This window comes from Plecotus auritus (genome assembly GCF_963455305.1).
Source record: "Plecotus auritus genome assembly, chromosome: 2".
NCBI classification, from domain to species: domain Eukaryota; kingdom Metazoa; phylum Chordata; class Mammalia; order Chiroptera; family Vespertilionidae; genus Plecotus; species Plecotus auritus.
Genome location: NC_137771.1, coordinates 6,062,553 through 6,078,954, shown reverse-complemented (window position 1 = coordinate 6,078,954; position 16,402 = coordinate 6,062,553). Strand labels below are relative to the sequence as shown.

Genomic DNA, 16,402 nt, shown 5'->3' with positions numbered 1-16,402 from the left:
AGCGGGAGGAGACACCCCCCTCACCCCCCCACCCCCGCCTGCTGCGCTGCCGGAGTCCTGCGCCTCCCACCCTATCTTCGGCCACATCTTCCCTGACTGTGCTTCTAGGCCCCTCAGCCTGGGGTCCTACCACGCTGAGTGTGCTTGGGTGTGCGGGCTCTGACACAAGTGGGGAGAACACGGACGTCCCCTGCGGCCCGTGTGGGTCTCACCCCCCCGCCCCCCGCCCCCCCCGTGTGCACCCACCCCTGGTTCCAGGCAGAGCACATAGTAGGTGTTCAGCCAGTGTTCAGTGCGGGAAGGAGTGTCTTGTGCGAGCTGAGGGGTCACCTGTCTGATGGGGTGGAAGGTCGTGTGTGGAAGGGAGGGGTCTCCAGAGAAGAACCCTGGGGAGGATCGGATCATCCTCCCTCCGCATCCTGAGACGAGTCTCGGGGCGCTGGGCGTGGGGTTTGGGTGGTTTGTGTACGTGTGTCTGTGAGTCGGGAAGGGAGCAGGGATGTGAGCTTGATGGCGGGCGTGTGCGCACGTGTTCCCTGTGGGGGTTGCTCGGGTTCTCAGTGTCCCTGGCGTGGACTTGGTGGGGCAGAGACGGGTCACACCTGGGCCTGCTGCCCTCTCTGGCCCTGACCCCTCGGGTGGCCACCTTGTGCATGAGCGTGTGGCCAGAGCCCTAGCTCACAAGTCAAGCAGGCACACCAAGGGTCTCTGCCCTCAGCCCTGTGTCTGGAATCATTAGGAATCGGGTGTTCCGGGCGGGGCCGGGAGGCCAGGTCCTCCCAGGGGTAAGGTCCTGTGGGTCCATTTGTGGGGCTCGGGGAGGCTCGGTCCTTGGGCAAGCTCAGCCAGGCGCACCCCAACCCCACCCACAGAGGCTCCCTCAGCCGCAGGCCCACGTCCCACCTGCCCTGCCCCTGCCCCCCCACTCCTGAGGCAGGCTGGGATCTGCCTTACTTCCAGTAAAATGGCTTCGTCTTCATATTAGGCCAAGGCGAGAGTGGAGACATTTATGAAACTTTGTTTAATGTACTGAAAAGCCATCGGCCAGAACATTTAGGAAATTGATTTTCCTGGCATTGATGAACTCGTTTTATTTTACCCCAGTATTAATTACTTTTTTTTTAAACAAATTAATTTAAGAGTCGTAAAACCTAACAAGTGAGCCAAATGTCCATAGATCATGTCCCGCTCCGCCCCTCCCCACACCGGCCCCCTCCCTCTGTGGGTGGGGACTCCTGCCCTTCGGGGGGCTCCTGTCCCCTGCTCCCCGGCTCCCTTCCAGAGGTGACCACCGCCCTCTCTGCTGTAGGAGAGGCCTCCTCGCTGCGGGACTACGCGGCCTCCACCATGACCGAGTTCCTGGGCATGTTCGGCTACGACGACCAGAACACGAGGGACGAGCTGGCCAGGAAGATCAGCTTCGAGAAGCTGCACGCGGGCTCCGCCCCCGAGGTGGCCACCTCCTCCGTGCTGCCCGCCGGGGAGGACGCCCTCAGCAAGCGGGCGCGTTTCTCCAAGTACGAGGAGTACATCCGGAAGCTCAAGGCGGGCGAGCAGCTCTCCTGGCCGGCCCACGGCACCAAGGCCGAGGAGCGCGCCGGCAAGGACGCCGTGGGCCCCCTGCCCGGCCTGCGGCTGCCCAGCCACACGGCACACCTGGAGACCAAGGCCACCATCCTGCCGCTGCCCTCACACAGCAGCGTCCCCATGCAGGGCCTGGTGGCCCGCGCCTCCAAGTACGACTTCTTCATCCAGAAACTGAAGACGGGCGAGAACCTGAGGCCCCAGAACGGGAGCACCTACAAGAAGCCGTCCAAGTATGACCTGGAGAACGTCAAGTACCTGCACCTCTTCAAACCCGGGGAGGGCAGCCCCGACATGGGCGGGGCCATCGCCTTCAAGACGGGCAAGGTGGGGCGCCCCTCCAAGTACGACGTCCGGGCCATCCAGAAGCCGGGCCCTGCCAAGGTGCCACCCACTCCCAGCCTGGCTCCTGCCCCCCTCGCCAGCCTGCCCAGTGCTCCCAGCGCCGCCGGGCCAGGGCCCGAGCCACCTGCCTCCCTGCCCTTCAACACTCCCGAGTACCTGAAGTCGACCTTCTCCAAAACAGACTCCATCACCACGGGGACCGTCTCCACTGTCAAGTAAGGCACGCCCCTCCCTGCCGCCTGCCCCCCGGGCCACGGCCCTGCCTTTGACGCGCACGTCTGTGGACACACTGTCACACCCTAGGCACATCTGCTGTGCACTCATACACTGGGATTGTCACGCATGTGCTTCTACTCACACGTGTGTGCTCACACACACATTCACGCTTGTCCCTCTGCCCGCGTGAGCTCTCAGGCCCAGTTCAGGGGCCCACACACTACACGCCTTGCTGTACACACGTACCTCACACTGGGCACTTCTGTGCATGTGCTGTCTGCTAACACACATACCACAGGCGCCTGTCACCCTGTTTGCCTGTAACAGGCTTTCCCTCCTGCCACCCCCAGGGCCAAGTACAGGCTGAGGGAAGCCCGACTCTGGGTGGGGGCTCCGGAGTCCAAGCTGGTGGCCGTGGCTCCTGGGTCCAGAGCCTGGGCCACAGGGAAGGCAGCAAGAGAAGGCAGGAGGCTGGGGAAGGAGGGGGCACACTCAGCGCTAACCCCCAGGCCAGTGGTTTCCAGCTGCTGCGCCCCAAGAATTTTTAAAACATGCAGTACCTGACCCTTGCGTCAGGAGCACTGACCTCTTTCCCCCGAGACTGTCAAATAAATAAAAGGCAACAGCCCACACAGTAGTCGTGGTGTGAAATGAATCAAAGTGATACCTATTTTTTTGTGTCAGATCGGCAAAAAATGTACTTTGGGGTGTGCCGCAGAGTTTTAGTAAGTAGTTTATGGGTGCCCTGAGAGGAAAAAGGTGGAAGCCGTTGCCCCAGCCAGTGGTAAACGGATGGGTCATGGACGGTGGGGCTGAATGAGACCCTCTCCCCCGAGATGGGGCCACACACCGGGGAGCAGATCTGGGAAGCCCCTGCCCTTGCCCCTTCCCCTGGGGACTCCCCTGTGGTACCTGGCACCCCTCCTCAGCCAGCAGCTTCCCGACTCCCGGGGTGTGAGGGGGCTCAGGCCCAACTTCTGAGGCTTCTGCCCGTTGGACGAGGCCAGGCCCGTGCCCGAGGCGGAGCCCCCAGCCCTGCCGCTCGGGACTCCTGGCTGGGTCTAAGCTCCCTGAACCTAAGCCAGACGTTTGCCGTGGGACTCGCTCAGTCCCACCCTGAGTGCCTCAACCACCGAGCGAGGGAGAGAGGGGCCAGGCCCCAGGGCAGGGAGCTGCCTCCCAGATGCTCCTGGGGCATGAGGCCACCCCCTGTCCGCTAATCGGCTGTGCCCTGTGTCTCTCACCAGGAACGGATTGCCCACAGATAAACCAGCTGTCACCGAAGATGTAAACATTTACCAGAAATATATTGCCAGGTAGGCCCCTGGGGAGGAGACTGCCATGGAGCGCAGGTGGGGGGGCACCAGGAATGCCTGGGGACTGTGGCACCATATGTCCATCGCACCACAAGTGCCAAGGTGCCTGCTGCCTCCCCATCCCCACACACTCCTGCCCCATCTCAGAGGCCCCGCCCCCGGGGTGTAATCCGGGCCACACACCCTTAAGCAGCTCGTACCCCAGGCTGGACGGGGTACCTGCAGGGGCCCAAGGGCAGGGCCTGGCCACAGGTGAGTGTAGGACCCTCCACAGCTCACACGGGGCCCTGGGGGGGTGTGGGCCCCTGGAACTGGCCAGAATGCGCTCCCCGGGCCAGGCCTTGGCCCTCACCCCCTGACTCCAGACCTGCCCCTTTACGTCCTTAAGGATTGGCAGGTAACCTTCCCCTCAACAGATCCCCCAAATCAGGCCCCTGGCTGCCAGCGCCTGAGGGGCAGCACGTGGCAGGGCTGTGCTCCGGCAGCTGCCTTTCTGCTGATCTTCCGGGTTCCCTCTCTGTCTTTCCAGCTTTGCTCTGCTCTCTTTATTATTATTATTATTATCATTATTATTAGCGCCTCAGCAGATGGCCCTTTTGGCAGCTTCAGCTTACATATTTATTTGCAAGTGGTTCCCCCCCTGACAAGGGGGCCTCCGCTCCCTCTCGCCCGCCGTCTCTCGCCGTCCCGGCTGGGCAAGGCGGGCTGAGCCGCCACCTTCTCCGCGGTTGTCATGGCATGTTCTCCCCAGGGTGGCCGTCCCCGGGGCTGGGAGAGCCACGCCCGGCAACGTCGGGGCCTGGAGACAGCCTGGGGTTTTCTGAGGGGTGGGCAGTGGCCAGGCAGCTGGGGCTCCTGGCTTCGGCGTCGGCTGGAGAGTGAACTCCCTGCCTCGGGAAACCAAACAGATGCTGTGCTTTAAAAATTCATAACTCTGCCCTGTTTCAAGTGTCAGGAAAGCCCAGGACAGAGAACTGTCTAGCATCTCTCGGCAGTAGAGCCCCGGCCCGGCTCAGCCGGGGTCCCAGCGCCTGGCCCAGTGCCGGGCAGTAGGCAGCACCTGCACAGAAGGCAGCTGGGCTACCTTGGGGGCTCCTACCTGCCTTCCCATCCCATCCCATCCCACCCCATCCCATCCAGGTCTCTGCTCTGTCTCCGCTCTGACTTTTGGCTGCCCCCGCTCCTTCCTCTCCACGTGGGTGCCAGGCCTCAGTGCCTTCCCTGGCACTCACTCCCAGGGCAGAGGGACCCCCGGGGCAGATAGCTGTAAGGCTTCCTGATGGGCTCAATCACTTGTCCTGGCCTCCTCAGGCCTCCTCCACTTCACCCCTGCCAGACCACCTCTGCCCTCCACACCCCCACACAGGGCCCGCGCACTTCTCTGTAGCTCCGTCTCTGCTCTGACTCCTGGCTGCTTAGGCCAGGTCCCCTGGGACTGGCCCGGAGAGGTCTGAGCCGACCCCTCCCCTGCAGGTTCTCGGGCAGCCAGCACTGCGGCCACATCCACTGCGCCTACCAGTACCGCGAGCACTACCACTGCCTGGACCCCGAGTGCAACTACCAGGTAAGGCCCCTCGGGCACCGGCGGCTCCTGTGCCGACGGCCGCAGGAGCCCCTCCCCAGTGGGCTGGGAGCTCAGTTCTGCCCGGGCCGCCCCACCTTAACTCAGGGAGGCAGAGAGGCCAGAAAACCACTGGCCCGTCCACGCACCCAGACCCCTGCCTCTAGTAGGGGCATCTAGTAGGATCTGGAGCCATCTGCCACCTGGTGCTAATAACGCAGATGCCCACTCACTGAGTCTGCCTGGCACACCCGGGACTGGGCCGGAGCCCAAGCACCTTACCTAGTTGATCTTACCAGGGAACTATGAGGTTGGCATTACTGCCCCACTTTGCAGGTGATAACATGGAGGCTCAGGTACAGTGTCACTTACACTCAGAGTCACCCGCTGGTGAGCGCAGAGCTCGTGAACGTGATGGGAGGAAGGGCAGTGTGCACCGGGGCTGCTCCCTTTGCCTCGCCAGGGAGCCCAGCCTGGCATAGCCCATCAGCGGCTCTGGGCGAAATGTGTCCCTCAGAGCCCCTACCTTAGAAGCTTGGGGTCCAGTTCACCCTCTCTGCTCCTGGCATGGCTGTCGGGAGCCCGAGGGGAGGTCAGGGAAGAGTCTATGGTTCTGGAACCTTGGAATTGTTCCCCCCGCCGAGGTCCCGTGTGCTAGCCTGGAGGCACCCTGGGCTGCCTCGACCCCAAGCGGGGTTATTCATAGGGAGGCCCGAGGGGCCTGGGGCCAGCAGCTGGCCTGGCGCTCTTGGCCTACGGCAGACCAGGCTCCCGCCAACCCGCCCTCTCCCGGCAGAGGTTCACGAGTAAGCAGGACGTGATCCGGCACTACAACATGCACAAGAAGCGCGACAACTCGCTGCAGCACGGCTTCATGCGCTTCAGCCCGCTGGACGACTGCAGCGTCTACTACCACGGCTGCCACCTCAACGGGAAGAGCACCCACTACCACTGCATGCAGGTGCCCCCCGCCCCGCCCCGCCCCGCCCCGCCCCTCCCAGAGGCAGGGCTGCCCTCCCCGACAGGGAGCCGCCCCCCCCCCCATCCCAGGTCCCAGGACAGGGAGGCGGGGGGGGGGCGGGGGGGGCAAGTGGAGAGTCCTGGGGGCTCAGGCTCGGCAGCGGCTGGTGGGCCAGGGCGGGGCCTTCCCCATGGCCATACTTGGTGCGGGTGAAATTCAGCGAGCTGTTTATACAGACGGACATTTTTCAGGCTTTAACACCAAGAGCAGCATTGCAAATGATTCCTGAGGAGGTTTTTGTTTAATTCTTTGTTTTAATGCCACGCAGAGTCTGGGCTTTTTCAAGGTGTCAGGTCCAGGGGAGCGACTTTGGGTTGCACATAGCAGCCGCTGTGCCTCCCCCGGTGTTTGTCAGGGGGTTGTTATGGCCTCCGTGAGACAACCTGGGCCCGGAGGAGAGGGGGGCGCGCTCTCCGGGCTCTGAGATGGTGCAGACACTGGCACGGCCCAGCCTTCACGAGTGTTCAGATTCCACTGGTTTTTACTCGATATGGCAACATTGCCTGCCTTGGCCCAGCTGGGGTGGGGTGGGGAGGGCCCTGGGCCAGGAACCTTCCACTGAGCGCGTCCCTGGGCTAAAGGTGACCGCCAGGCCCCAGGGTCCAGCCTGCCTACCCCTGGGGGCTTCGAGGTGGAGCCACAGATTGGGACTCCAAACCCACCTCCTGCGGGAAGGGGCCCCCACGCCTATGCCCGGGATGTCCTATGTCTCCCTGAGGACACCCCGGCCCTCAGCACAGGCAGGGCCAGGCCCTGGAGGCCCGCCGGGTCGTGAGGCGTTCGCTCTGTGTGCTCCCCAAGTTACCCTCGGGCCCCGAGCTGGGTGTATACAGGCGCAGAAGTGCCCCAGGCTCCGGCTGCACCCATCCGAATAGCCTCTCTGGCCTTGCCCGGGCGCCTGGCCTCGGTGCCCCTGACAGCCGTCCCGACCCCTGCAGGTGGGCTGTAACAAGGTGTATACGAGCACGTCGGACGTGATGACGCACGAGAACTTCCACAAGAAGAACACGCAGCTCATCAACGACGGCTTCCAGCGCTTCCGAGCCACCGAGGACTGCGGCACGGCCGACTGCCAGTTCTACGGGCAGAAGACCACACACTTCCACTGCAGGTACCGGGCGCCGGCCGGGGGGGCGCGCTGGCCTCGGGGAGGGACGGGAGGCTGGAAACCAGGCCCCGGGGGCGGCTCGGGGCCCTGTGTCCTCACAGGAGCAGGAACAGCAGAGAGGGCTGCTCAGAGGCCCCGCCTCGCTGTCCAGCCTGGTGGGAGCAGGGCGGGGCCTCCTCCCGGCCCCGCGTGGCCCCGTGACAGGCTCCCGACGTCCCATCCAGGCGCCCTGGCTGCACGTTCACCTTCAAGAACAAGTGTGACATCGAGAAGCACAAGAGCTACCACATCAAGGATGACGCCTACGCCAAGGACGGCTTCAAGAAGTTCTACAAGTACGAGGAGTGCAAGTACGAGGGCTGCGTGTACAGCAAGGCCACCAACCACTTCCACTGCATCCGCGCCGGCTGCGGCTTCACCTTCACCTCCACCAGCCAGATGACCTCGCACAAGCGCAAGCACGAGCGCCGGCACATCCGCTCGTCGGGCGTGCTGGGGCTGCCGCCCTCGCTGCTGGGCACCAAGGACACCGAGCAGGAGGAGTCCAGCAACGACGACCTGGTGGACTTCTCTGCCCTGAGCAGCAAGAACTCCAGCCTGAGCGCCTCCCCCACCAGCCAGCAGTCCTCCGCCTCCCTGGCCGCCGCCACCGCCGCCGAGGCCGTGCCCGGGGCCGCCAAGCCCCCCAACAGCAAGATCTCCGGGCTGCTGTCCCAGGGCCTCCCCGGCTCCATCCCCCTGGCACTGGCCCTCTCCAACTCAGGCCTGCCCACAGCTGCCTCCTACTTCCCCATCCTCCCGGGCAGGGGCAGCGCCTCCCTGCCTGTGGGCACCCCCGGCCTCATGGGTGCCATGTCGTCCGGGACAGCAGCCTCGGCAACACCCGACACACCCACTCTGGCCGCCTCGGGAGCTGGCGACTCAGCCCCCGCCGCCGCCACCTCTGTCTCGGTGCCCCCCGCCTCCATCATGGAGAGGATCTCTGCGAGCAAGGGCCTCATCTCGCCCATGATGGCCAGGCTGGCCGCGGCCGCCCTCAAGCCCTCTGCCACCTTTGATCCAGGTGAGCAGGCTGGGCCCTGCCCAGGAAGCAAGCACCTTGCAGGCCCCAGGAGCTCCCTGGCCTCGGGTGGCAGAGCAGAGTGGGGGCGGGGGGGTCTGGCAAAGGCATCTTCCTGCTCCCTGCACCCAAGTCCCTTGCCCCTCGAGCCCCCCTCTTTGCCTCATCTCTGCCTCTGTCCTGTTTCTTTCCTACTTGGGGCCTCTCATTCTGACTGGCCCACCCTAGGCAGCTCTTGCTTCTGTCTCCTCATCTGTGAAGTGGGGGTGCCTGTGCGTCCCCGGCAGCTGCTAGCTGCCTCCCACCCAGTCACAAGTCCAGCCGCTGCCGGGAGCAGGCCCCGAGTCCCCGTTCCCTCCAGGTGACGTGCTGGGGACAGGAGTCCAGCCCAGTGGCGGGTGGCTGCACTTCAGGGACACTGGGGAGACTCATGCCCGGACAGCCCCCGAGGCTGCTCAGTCCGGCCTGCCCAGTGGAACTTTCTCCACACGGGATCACCCTGACCTGCTGTCTGCACGGCAGCCACGGCACGGGCGGCCGCTGAGGGCTTGGAGTGGCCGGTGCAACCCAGGGACTGGGTGCATCGGCATTTCTTTCACTTCAGCCACGTCATTGGCTCCCACGTGGGGGCTGGGGAGCCGGTCACATCTGTCGCCCCGCTGGCTCACCGGGACGGGTGGGCCTCCTTTCTCTCACGTTTCCTGCTCTTCTACAATTTTCTCTGCTTCTCTCCTCTGGAATTTTTTGGTGTTTCAGTGTCCCTCACGCCTCTCCTTTTCCCACCTCCCGGCCATTAGCATTAGTCAAATCCCCGAGAAGAGTTGGCTCAGGACTGGGGCATGGCTCACTTCGTTCATTCATTCACTCATTCATTCGACAACCCCTGGTGCTTGCTGAGGCCTGGGCACCGGGCGGAGCCAGGCAGGTGGCAGGGAAGCAGAGGGACAGAAGCGCCGCCTGTGGAGCTGACGGAAGGGAGGGCTAGTCTGTGCCCAGGCACATGGTTAGGAGGCGGCGAAGCTGAGCCTCGGACCCCAGCAGTCCGGCGCCTGAGCCCACGCACCCGCTTCCCTGCGAGACTTGTCTTGTGACCAGCCATGACTGAGGGTCCCTGTGGCCCAGACCCCCCGTCCCTCCCCCACCCCCCGGTCAGGGCTGCCAGTGCTTGATGGGCGGGCCCTCTTTCCCTGGGGACCTTGGGCAAGTGACTTCGGAGAGCTGCCGGGATGTGGACGCTCTGAGTTCTGAAAACTATCACGTCCCCAATGGGACGCTCCTGTCGGCGGGCAGCTTGGAGTGACTCACCTGACATTCCCGGGAGGGACGTGTCGGGACTGCCTGGGGCCACGCCCTCTGGCCAGGAGCCTGCGAGCCGGGGTGCCCCCCCCCCCCCACCCAGGCCACACTGGGCGCAGCGGCCAGACTGTCAAGTGCTTCTGTTTCAATAGAAAAATCTCCTTCCCCCAAAAGAAAGGTCAGGCAAAGAGGAGAGGGCTCGTTTTCCTTTACTTTTTAATAAAATGCCACTTGCTGTCTGAAGCAGCTCTCTGTCAGCTGCAGCGCCCGGGGGCAGATTAATATTTCAGTCACTGGGGGATGATGGAGAAAGGCTCGGCGGACCCGTTCCTGTCAGCAACTTCTTGGGCCCCTTCTCGGCGTGGCCTCCTGCATCCTCTGCCCGCCCGGCCACGTCCACACCCCACAGCTCCCACCGACCGGGGCAGCGCAGCCTCGTCTCTGTCCTGGACAGCTTGACGGGCGAGGTCACATAGTTTGAACCGCCCTGATTGGCTGTCAGCTTCCATCGCCCTGACCCGGCAGATGCCCCTCCTAGGCATGCTCAGTGGAAGGCAGGGCCGTCGCCCGGGCAACCGTGGGAAGGGGACCGGCGGCGGGGGCGCAGCTCCCAGTCTAGATCTGCCACTTCCCCTCAGCGTTAACGGCGTCTTTAATAAAAGTCTAAGCGGCAGCCCCGCAAATTGACTGTGACAGTCGGTGGAGAGAATGAAGGGCCCCCACACCCGTCCCGGCCCCCTCCCCAGCCCCCCGCCCTTCTCATCCAGGAGGGCCCTGAGCCTGGACAACGTGGACATAATTTTGCAATAATTATCACTTGAAGAATTGCCACACAGGGGTACGCGTCACAGGCCATCACGTCAGTGGGGAGAACGGCTGACCAGCAGCCAGGGCTCCCGGGGGCCCTAGCCCACCCAGCACGCTGCCCGCCCTCCGGGGGGGTCCGGTTGGTGCCCATGGGCAGCCCGCAGCCCCTCTAACACCGTCTTCCCTCCCCTCCCCTGCAGGAAGTGGGCAGCAGGCCACCCCCGCCAGGTTCCCCCCGGCCCCGGTGAAGCAGGAGCCTGGTGAGAGCGCTGGTGCCCCCGGTTCTCACGAGCCCTCCCAGGACCGCAGTTTAGACCTGACTGTGAAGGAGCCCAGGTGAGGCGAGGCCGGGCCTCCCTGCTCTGCTCCCTGCAGGAGGCTCAGGGGCCAGCGCCCTCCCTCCGAGCCAGACCCCACCGGGGACAGGGGCCAGGCCCTCCTGGCAGGGGGTCATCTCCCCCCTGGCAGGTGCAGCAGCTGGCCGGAGCCCCAGGGCCAGGCTGGGAGGGACAGGGCTCCGGGCTCGGTCCCACGTACGTCTGAGCTAAAGCCCTTTGGTTTGTGTGTTCCAGTAATGAATCAAATGGCCACGCAGTCCCGGCAAATTCATCTCTTTTATCCTCGCTTATGAATAAGGTAAGAACCATCCATCACACGCCTCCCGTTCCCCCCACCCAGAGAAATTAAAGCTGCGTTGGGGGGTGGGGGGATGTGTTTGTTTTTTAATGTTTTGCCTCTAATAAGATGAGTTTGTACCATTTAAATTTTGAGGCCATTTTTCATCGGATATAATTTCAGAGCCACTGCTTACAAATTAATTTAATGAACTGGCTGAAGAAATATATTCCAGCCTCTGACACCCTTTTTTCCCCTTCAGATGGAGGGCTCCTGAAGCTTTTCCGGAGCCCTCTAACTTCCTCCGCTGTTAGTTATTAATTTCATTTATTTATTTTATATACTTTTTGTTTGTTTAAAGAAGGGTGGGGGAGGGGGCACCAAAGTGGGAGCAAAGCATCAATCCCCACTTTTCGGTTGAGTAATAGTCTCGGACGCCTTCCGCAGAGGTCGCCCGGAATATTTATTTTAAATAATGCAGGGTCTTTGTAAATTATACATCATCTCAAATATATTCTCCCCCTTCACGTGATAAATTTGACTACAGCAAGATTAATTTGGTTACTGTACACAAGTGACTGCTGAGGAGGAGCCGGGCCTGGGCCAGACCTCACGGCTGGGAGCCCTGGCTGGGCCCTCAGCTGGGAAGGAGCCACCCCTTTCCTCTGCCCTCTGCCCTCTGCCCTCTGCCCTCTGCCCTCTGCCCTCTGCCCAGCACCTGGTGCCTCTTCCTTCCCTCCCTCTCCTGTTGGCCCTGTGTGCTCTGCTTTTTCCTCCTTAGGTCACTGCCCCCTGCACCCCCTCGCCCTTCCTGTCGGAGCCTCCGGCAAGCGGCAAGCCTTTGCTGCGCGCTCCCCCTCCTCGCCCAGCAGCATCCAGCTGTCTCCATGTGACCCCAGGGCCCCCCTCCCTCCTCGCTGCTCCTTTGTGTGCCTTCTCTTGTTCTCAGATTCGTAGGGGTTCCCCCACGCCGCCTCCTCTTGCACTTCTTTTGAAAACCTGGCAGGAAAAGAACGAGGGAGCCACGGAGTCTGGGGAAAGCTGGGGTGGAGCATGTGCCCGCCCGGGTCTCAGTCTCGGCCTCCGCTTGTGGGATGGCTCCCAGCAACACGGGGTGGGGAACGGGGGGGCAGGAGCCTAGGCATCTCCGCAGGCCGCGCAGCGTCCATTCAGAGAGGGCTCTTCCACGGCACGGCCGGCTCTGTCGGTGTGAGAGGCCCGAGGGGTCCAGAGCTCCTGCCACTCCCTGGGCAGTGGGTCTGTGTCCTGAGGCCCCCCAGCCCCAAGCATGGCCCCTGTCCTCCCCACAGATGTCTCAGGGCAACCCCAACCTCGGCAGCCTGTTGAACATCAAGACGGAAGCAGAGGGGAGTCCTAACGTGGAGTCCTCGCCCTTCCTGGGCAAGGCCGCGAAGGCGCTGGTTCAGGAGAAGCTGCCAGAGCCCTGGAAGGTGTACCTTCGCAGGTGAGGGGCCGGCTGGGAGGGCCACCGTGAGGGAGAGGCCAGGCCACCTGTCCCGGGGGCCGGCACCCAGCCACACTGCACGCCCGGCCTCACCGGAGCGCCAGGGTCTCCTCTAACCAGCTGGCTCCCCTGGCCAGGTTCAGTACCAAGGACTTCTGCGACGCCCAGTGTGACTTCCTTCACAAGGCCCACTTCCACTGCGTGGTGGAGGAGTGCGGCGCGCTTTTCAGCACCCTGGACGGGGCCATCAAGCACGCCAAGTGAGTTGGGGTCCTCGGAAGGGGCCCGTTTAAACCCAGCCCCATTTTTTTAGCCATGCTTGGCTCGGGGCCCCGTGGGCTGGAGGCTGCACAGGCCTCTCCCTGCTTCCGAGCAGGACCCATGTCCGTTCCCACCAGACCCCAGACGCCGGGCTGGCTTCTTCTCAGATGCAGGCTTCCCCACGCTTCCCCCGCTCAGCCCAGCCTGTCCTCTCAGCTCACCAGGCCAGTGCAGCCCCAGCCCCCCCGCAGGCGCCGCCTGCAGAGCCAGCTGCAGAGACCCAGCTCTGGCCGGGCAGGGACCCCCAGAGAAGGCCTTTCCAAGCCCAAACACTGCCTTTGTAGATTCTCTTTGACCTAAAAATGAAGAATTTGTGAAACCCATTGAGCTGAAAAGCGGCCAGCCCAGCACCGTCGTAATTGAACCCAGAACTTACCGTCATTTCAAACAGCTCGTCCCTGCTCCAGCCCCAGCTGCTAGTCTGCAGAAGAGCCGACTAAATACCAAGACCCACCTGTAGATTTCAGAGCAGGTTCTGGAAGGATGGCCTTCATGGGGCCAGGGCTTGTTGTCCACCAGCCCCCTCCATGCGGGGAGGAGTAGGGACAGAGGTCACGCAGGAAGGTGTGCTCGGACTGAGCCAGAAGCCAGAGTTCAGGACTGGAGGGCGCAGCTCCCGCTCAGCCCTTCCCTGCGGGCGGCCACTGGCACTGGGGGCGAGATGGGGACACGGGGACTCTGGGCTTCTAGACAGGCAGGCCCGCCATGCTCAGGCCGGCCCAGCAGGGGAGGGCTGACCTGCCCAGGCCCCTCCACTGCCCACCTGAGACCCCCATTCTGCCTTTGCAGTTTCCACTTCCGGACGGAGGGAGGAGCCGCAAAAGGCAATGCGGAGGCCTCCTTCCCGGCCTCGGCTGCTGAGACCAAACCTTCCCTGGCCCCCTCATCCCCGCCGGCGCCACCCGTCACCACGGCCACGGTGTCCTCTCTGGAGGGACCCACGCCCAGCCTGGCCGCGGTGCCCTCCGCCCCCACCCTGCTCGCCTGGAAGCAGCTGGCTTCCACCATACCCCAGATGCCTCAGATTCCAACGTCAGTGCCTCACCTGCCCTCTTCGCCCTTGGCAACGACTTCTCTAGAAAACGCCAAGCCCCAGGTCAAACCCGGATTCCTCCAGTTCCAGGAGAAGTGAGTCCCTCGATGACCCGGGAGTCCCGTGTCCCCCGCGTGTCTCGGGAGTAGGTGCTGGCAAGGACCGCCGAGGGCGCTGCCGCCCGGCCTGCCGCTAGCCCTGGCCGTCCTCGGCCCCCCTGGGACCCGGTCATCAGGCAATGTCCTTCTAGCCAAAGATGCTGCTGCTCTGACCCCTTCCTGTGCCCAGAGCAGGTGGCCAGGGTGGGGGAGATGGTGGTGGTGGTGGCCGCTGATCCAGAGGCCAGTGGTGACACTGCAGGGTCCACGCAGGGGGCCGGAGTGGCGGGCCTGCCTGTGGGAAGGCTGTGGGCCACCTGTGAGCTCCTCTGTGGCTCACGGCCTGGCTGAGCCTCAGCAGGGCAAGCGAAGCCCTGGGTCCCGGGGGGTGAGGGGTAGGCCCCGCTCCAGGCCACGGCCACCTGCACAGGGTCTGAGCTCCAGGGGGGGAAGGGACCTTCTCACTGGACGGTGGTGGCTACTTGCGGCGAGAACGGTGACTCTGTATCATGATGTGTGCGGCTTCCTGTTCTCAATAAAAGTAATAAATTGGATGTGAACATACACCACCTGAGTGGCCGCTGTCCTCCCTCTCTGAGCACCGGGGCTGGGCCCACCGCCTGGAGGGGACCTGCACGCCTCTCGGTCCTTCCCCAGCTTCCCTTCCCCCACTCACCTCCCCACAGTGGCAGCCCCCCAAGTTTTCCAGACTTGGTCAGAGTTCCCACCGGGTCCATGTGGGGGGCAGCCGAGTTGCAGCCAGGGCAGAAGGCCGGAGTGCAGCACCCTCCACGCCTGTCTGCAGCCCGGGACCCCCTGCTCGGGGCGGGGCTGCCACTCACAGGGCAGGCCAGCTACGGAGGTTCCGCCCGGCATTCCTCCCGCCCCTGCCAGCCCCATCACTCGGCTGGCTTAGGTTCTCTGAGTAGATGGGTGCCCCAAGCCCCCAGCTGACCTGGGAGTCCTAGCAATTATGAACCTCAGCAGGCCCTGACCTCAGGTGCCCGTTCCCACTGGCCAAGGCCCCGTGGTAGCAACACTTCCTGGTAGGGCTACCCGCCCATCTGCACCCTGTCCGTCAGCCACATCCAGGGCCTTGCCTGTGCCATGACAGCCAGGCCTCACTGGCATCCTGCCAGGGCTGGCAGCACCATCCCTCATTTTCATATCCAAGAAGTCATTGCAGACATCCTTATCTGTAATCCTGAGGTGTGGCCATGGAAACTACAAGTCCCAGCATGCAATGCTCTGGGCAGCCTGCATACTGTAATCCCTTATGCACCTTCAGAGCTCCAAAAAGAAGGCAAGAATGCATGCTGGGATCTGTAGTCTCCACAGACTGAATCATCCTGTTGAGCAGGAGGGCAGCCCAGGGGCCATTCCTCTTGATTGCACCACCAGGGACTGGGGAGCAGATCCCCAACATGGGCCAGTGGCAGGACATCAGCGGGAAGGGCACCGGGAATGCCAATGACCTTCTGGGCTGTGGTTTCGTTCCAGCGATCCTTGCCTGGCGACGGACTGCAAGTATGCCAACAAGTTCCACTTCCACTGTCTCTTTGGGAACTGCAAGTATGTCTGCAAGACCTCCGGCAAGGCCGAGTCCCACTGCCTGGACCACATCAACCCCAACAACAACCTGGTGAACGTGCGAGACCAGTTCGCTTACTACTCCCTGCAGTGTCTCTGTCCCAACCAGGTCAGCCTTGGAGCGGGGAGGCAGGGCAGGGCGGGGCAGGGAGGTTGCGGGGAGGGTCTGGCCCCAGGACAACCCCTCCTGGCCGCGCCTGTTTCTCACGCCCTTTTTGAATGGGCCTCCTTCAGATTCTGGAAAGGACACTGTCTGCCCCTGGGCCCTGGCGGCCCTGGGCAGGGCTTCGGATTGGTGTAGTTGGCGAAGCCTGTCAGTTCATCCTAACCCTCAGTGGTGACTGTATCCTGGGCAGTGACCTTGGCATCTCCTGGAACCAGCGAGGCTCCCTTTCCCCAAAGGCCTGGATTTAAAATAGGCACACGGGACACATAAAGAGATTGAGCGGTCCGTGCCCAGACAGGAAGGGCAGGTCCGATTCATGGCGAACTTGTGGAGGAATCCGGACCTAGATCTGGGTACAGAGAAGTGCGAGGATAAATCAGTGATGTCTGCCTAGGTCTGGGCATACAGAGAAGCGTGCTAGGATAGATTAGTGATGTCTGCTCTGGGTGTGGGTCTAGAGAAGGATGCCATCCCTACCAGTAGGATGTTTTAGTCAAATGGCAGAAGGGGCGTACTACTTTTGAGCATGTGGAAGGTCTTCACCCAGTTGTGTTTGCTGATTCTGAGCGTGGACGAACACATATGCCAGGGGCCCGCCACAGGCCTGGGCAGGTGGGACTCCCGGAGTTTGCCGACCTGGTCCGACCCTCCTGCACCTCCCCGCAGCACTGCGAGTTCCGGATGCGTGGGCACTACCACTGTCTCCGGACCGGCTGCTACTTCGTGACCAACATCACCACCAAGCTGCCGTGGCACATAAAGAAGCACGAGAAAGCCGAGCGGCGGGCAGCCAACGGGTT

General features: G+C 63.0%; 1 protein-coding gene across 1 annotated transcript in view; it reads left to right on the top strand.

Annotated features, from left to right (window-relative positions):
- The window catches only part of CASZ1 (castor zinc finger 1), a gene marked incomplete at its 5' end in the record, with an annotated part of 44,932 nt that extends 30,520 nt beyond the window's left edge, over positions 1-14,412 (top strand). The window contains 11 exons of the mRNA XM_080656022.1: positions 1,310-2,144; positions 3,393-3,461; positions 4,935-5,025; positions 5,819-5,983; positions 6,982-7,154; positions 7,376-8,214; positions 10,515-10,650; positions 10,887-10,950; positions 12,240-12,394; positions 12,532-12,654; positions 13,505-14,412. Of these exons, the coding sequence (XP_080512148.1) occupies positions 1,310-2,144; positions 3,393-3,461; positions 4,935-5,025; positions 5,819-5,983; positions 6,982-7,154; positions 7,376-8,214; positions 10,515-10,650; positions 10,887-10,950; positions 12,240-12,394; positions 12,532-12,654; positions 13,505-13,847 (2,993 nt within the window). The 3' untranslated portion in view covers positions 13,848-14,412. The remainder of the gene's footprint in view (positions 1-1,309; positions 2,145-3,392; positions 3,462-4,934; positions 5,026-5,818; positions 5,984-6,981; positions 7,155-7,375; positions 8,215-10,514; positions 10,651-10,886; positions 10,951-12,239; positions 12,395-12,531; positions 12,655-13,504) is intronic.
- Positions 14,413-16,402: the final 1,990 nt, after the last annotated feature.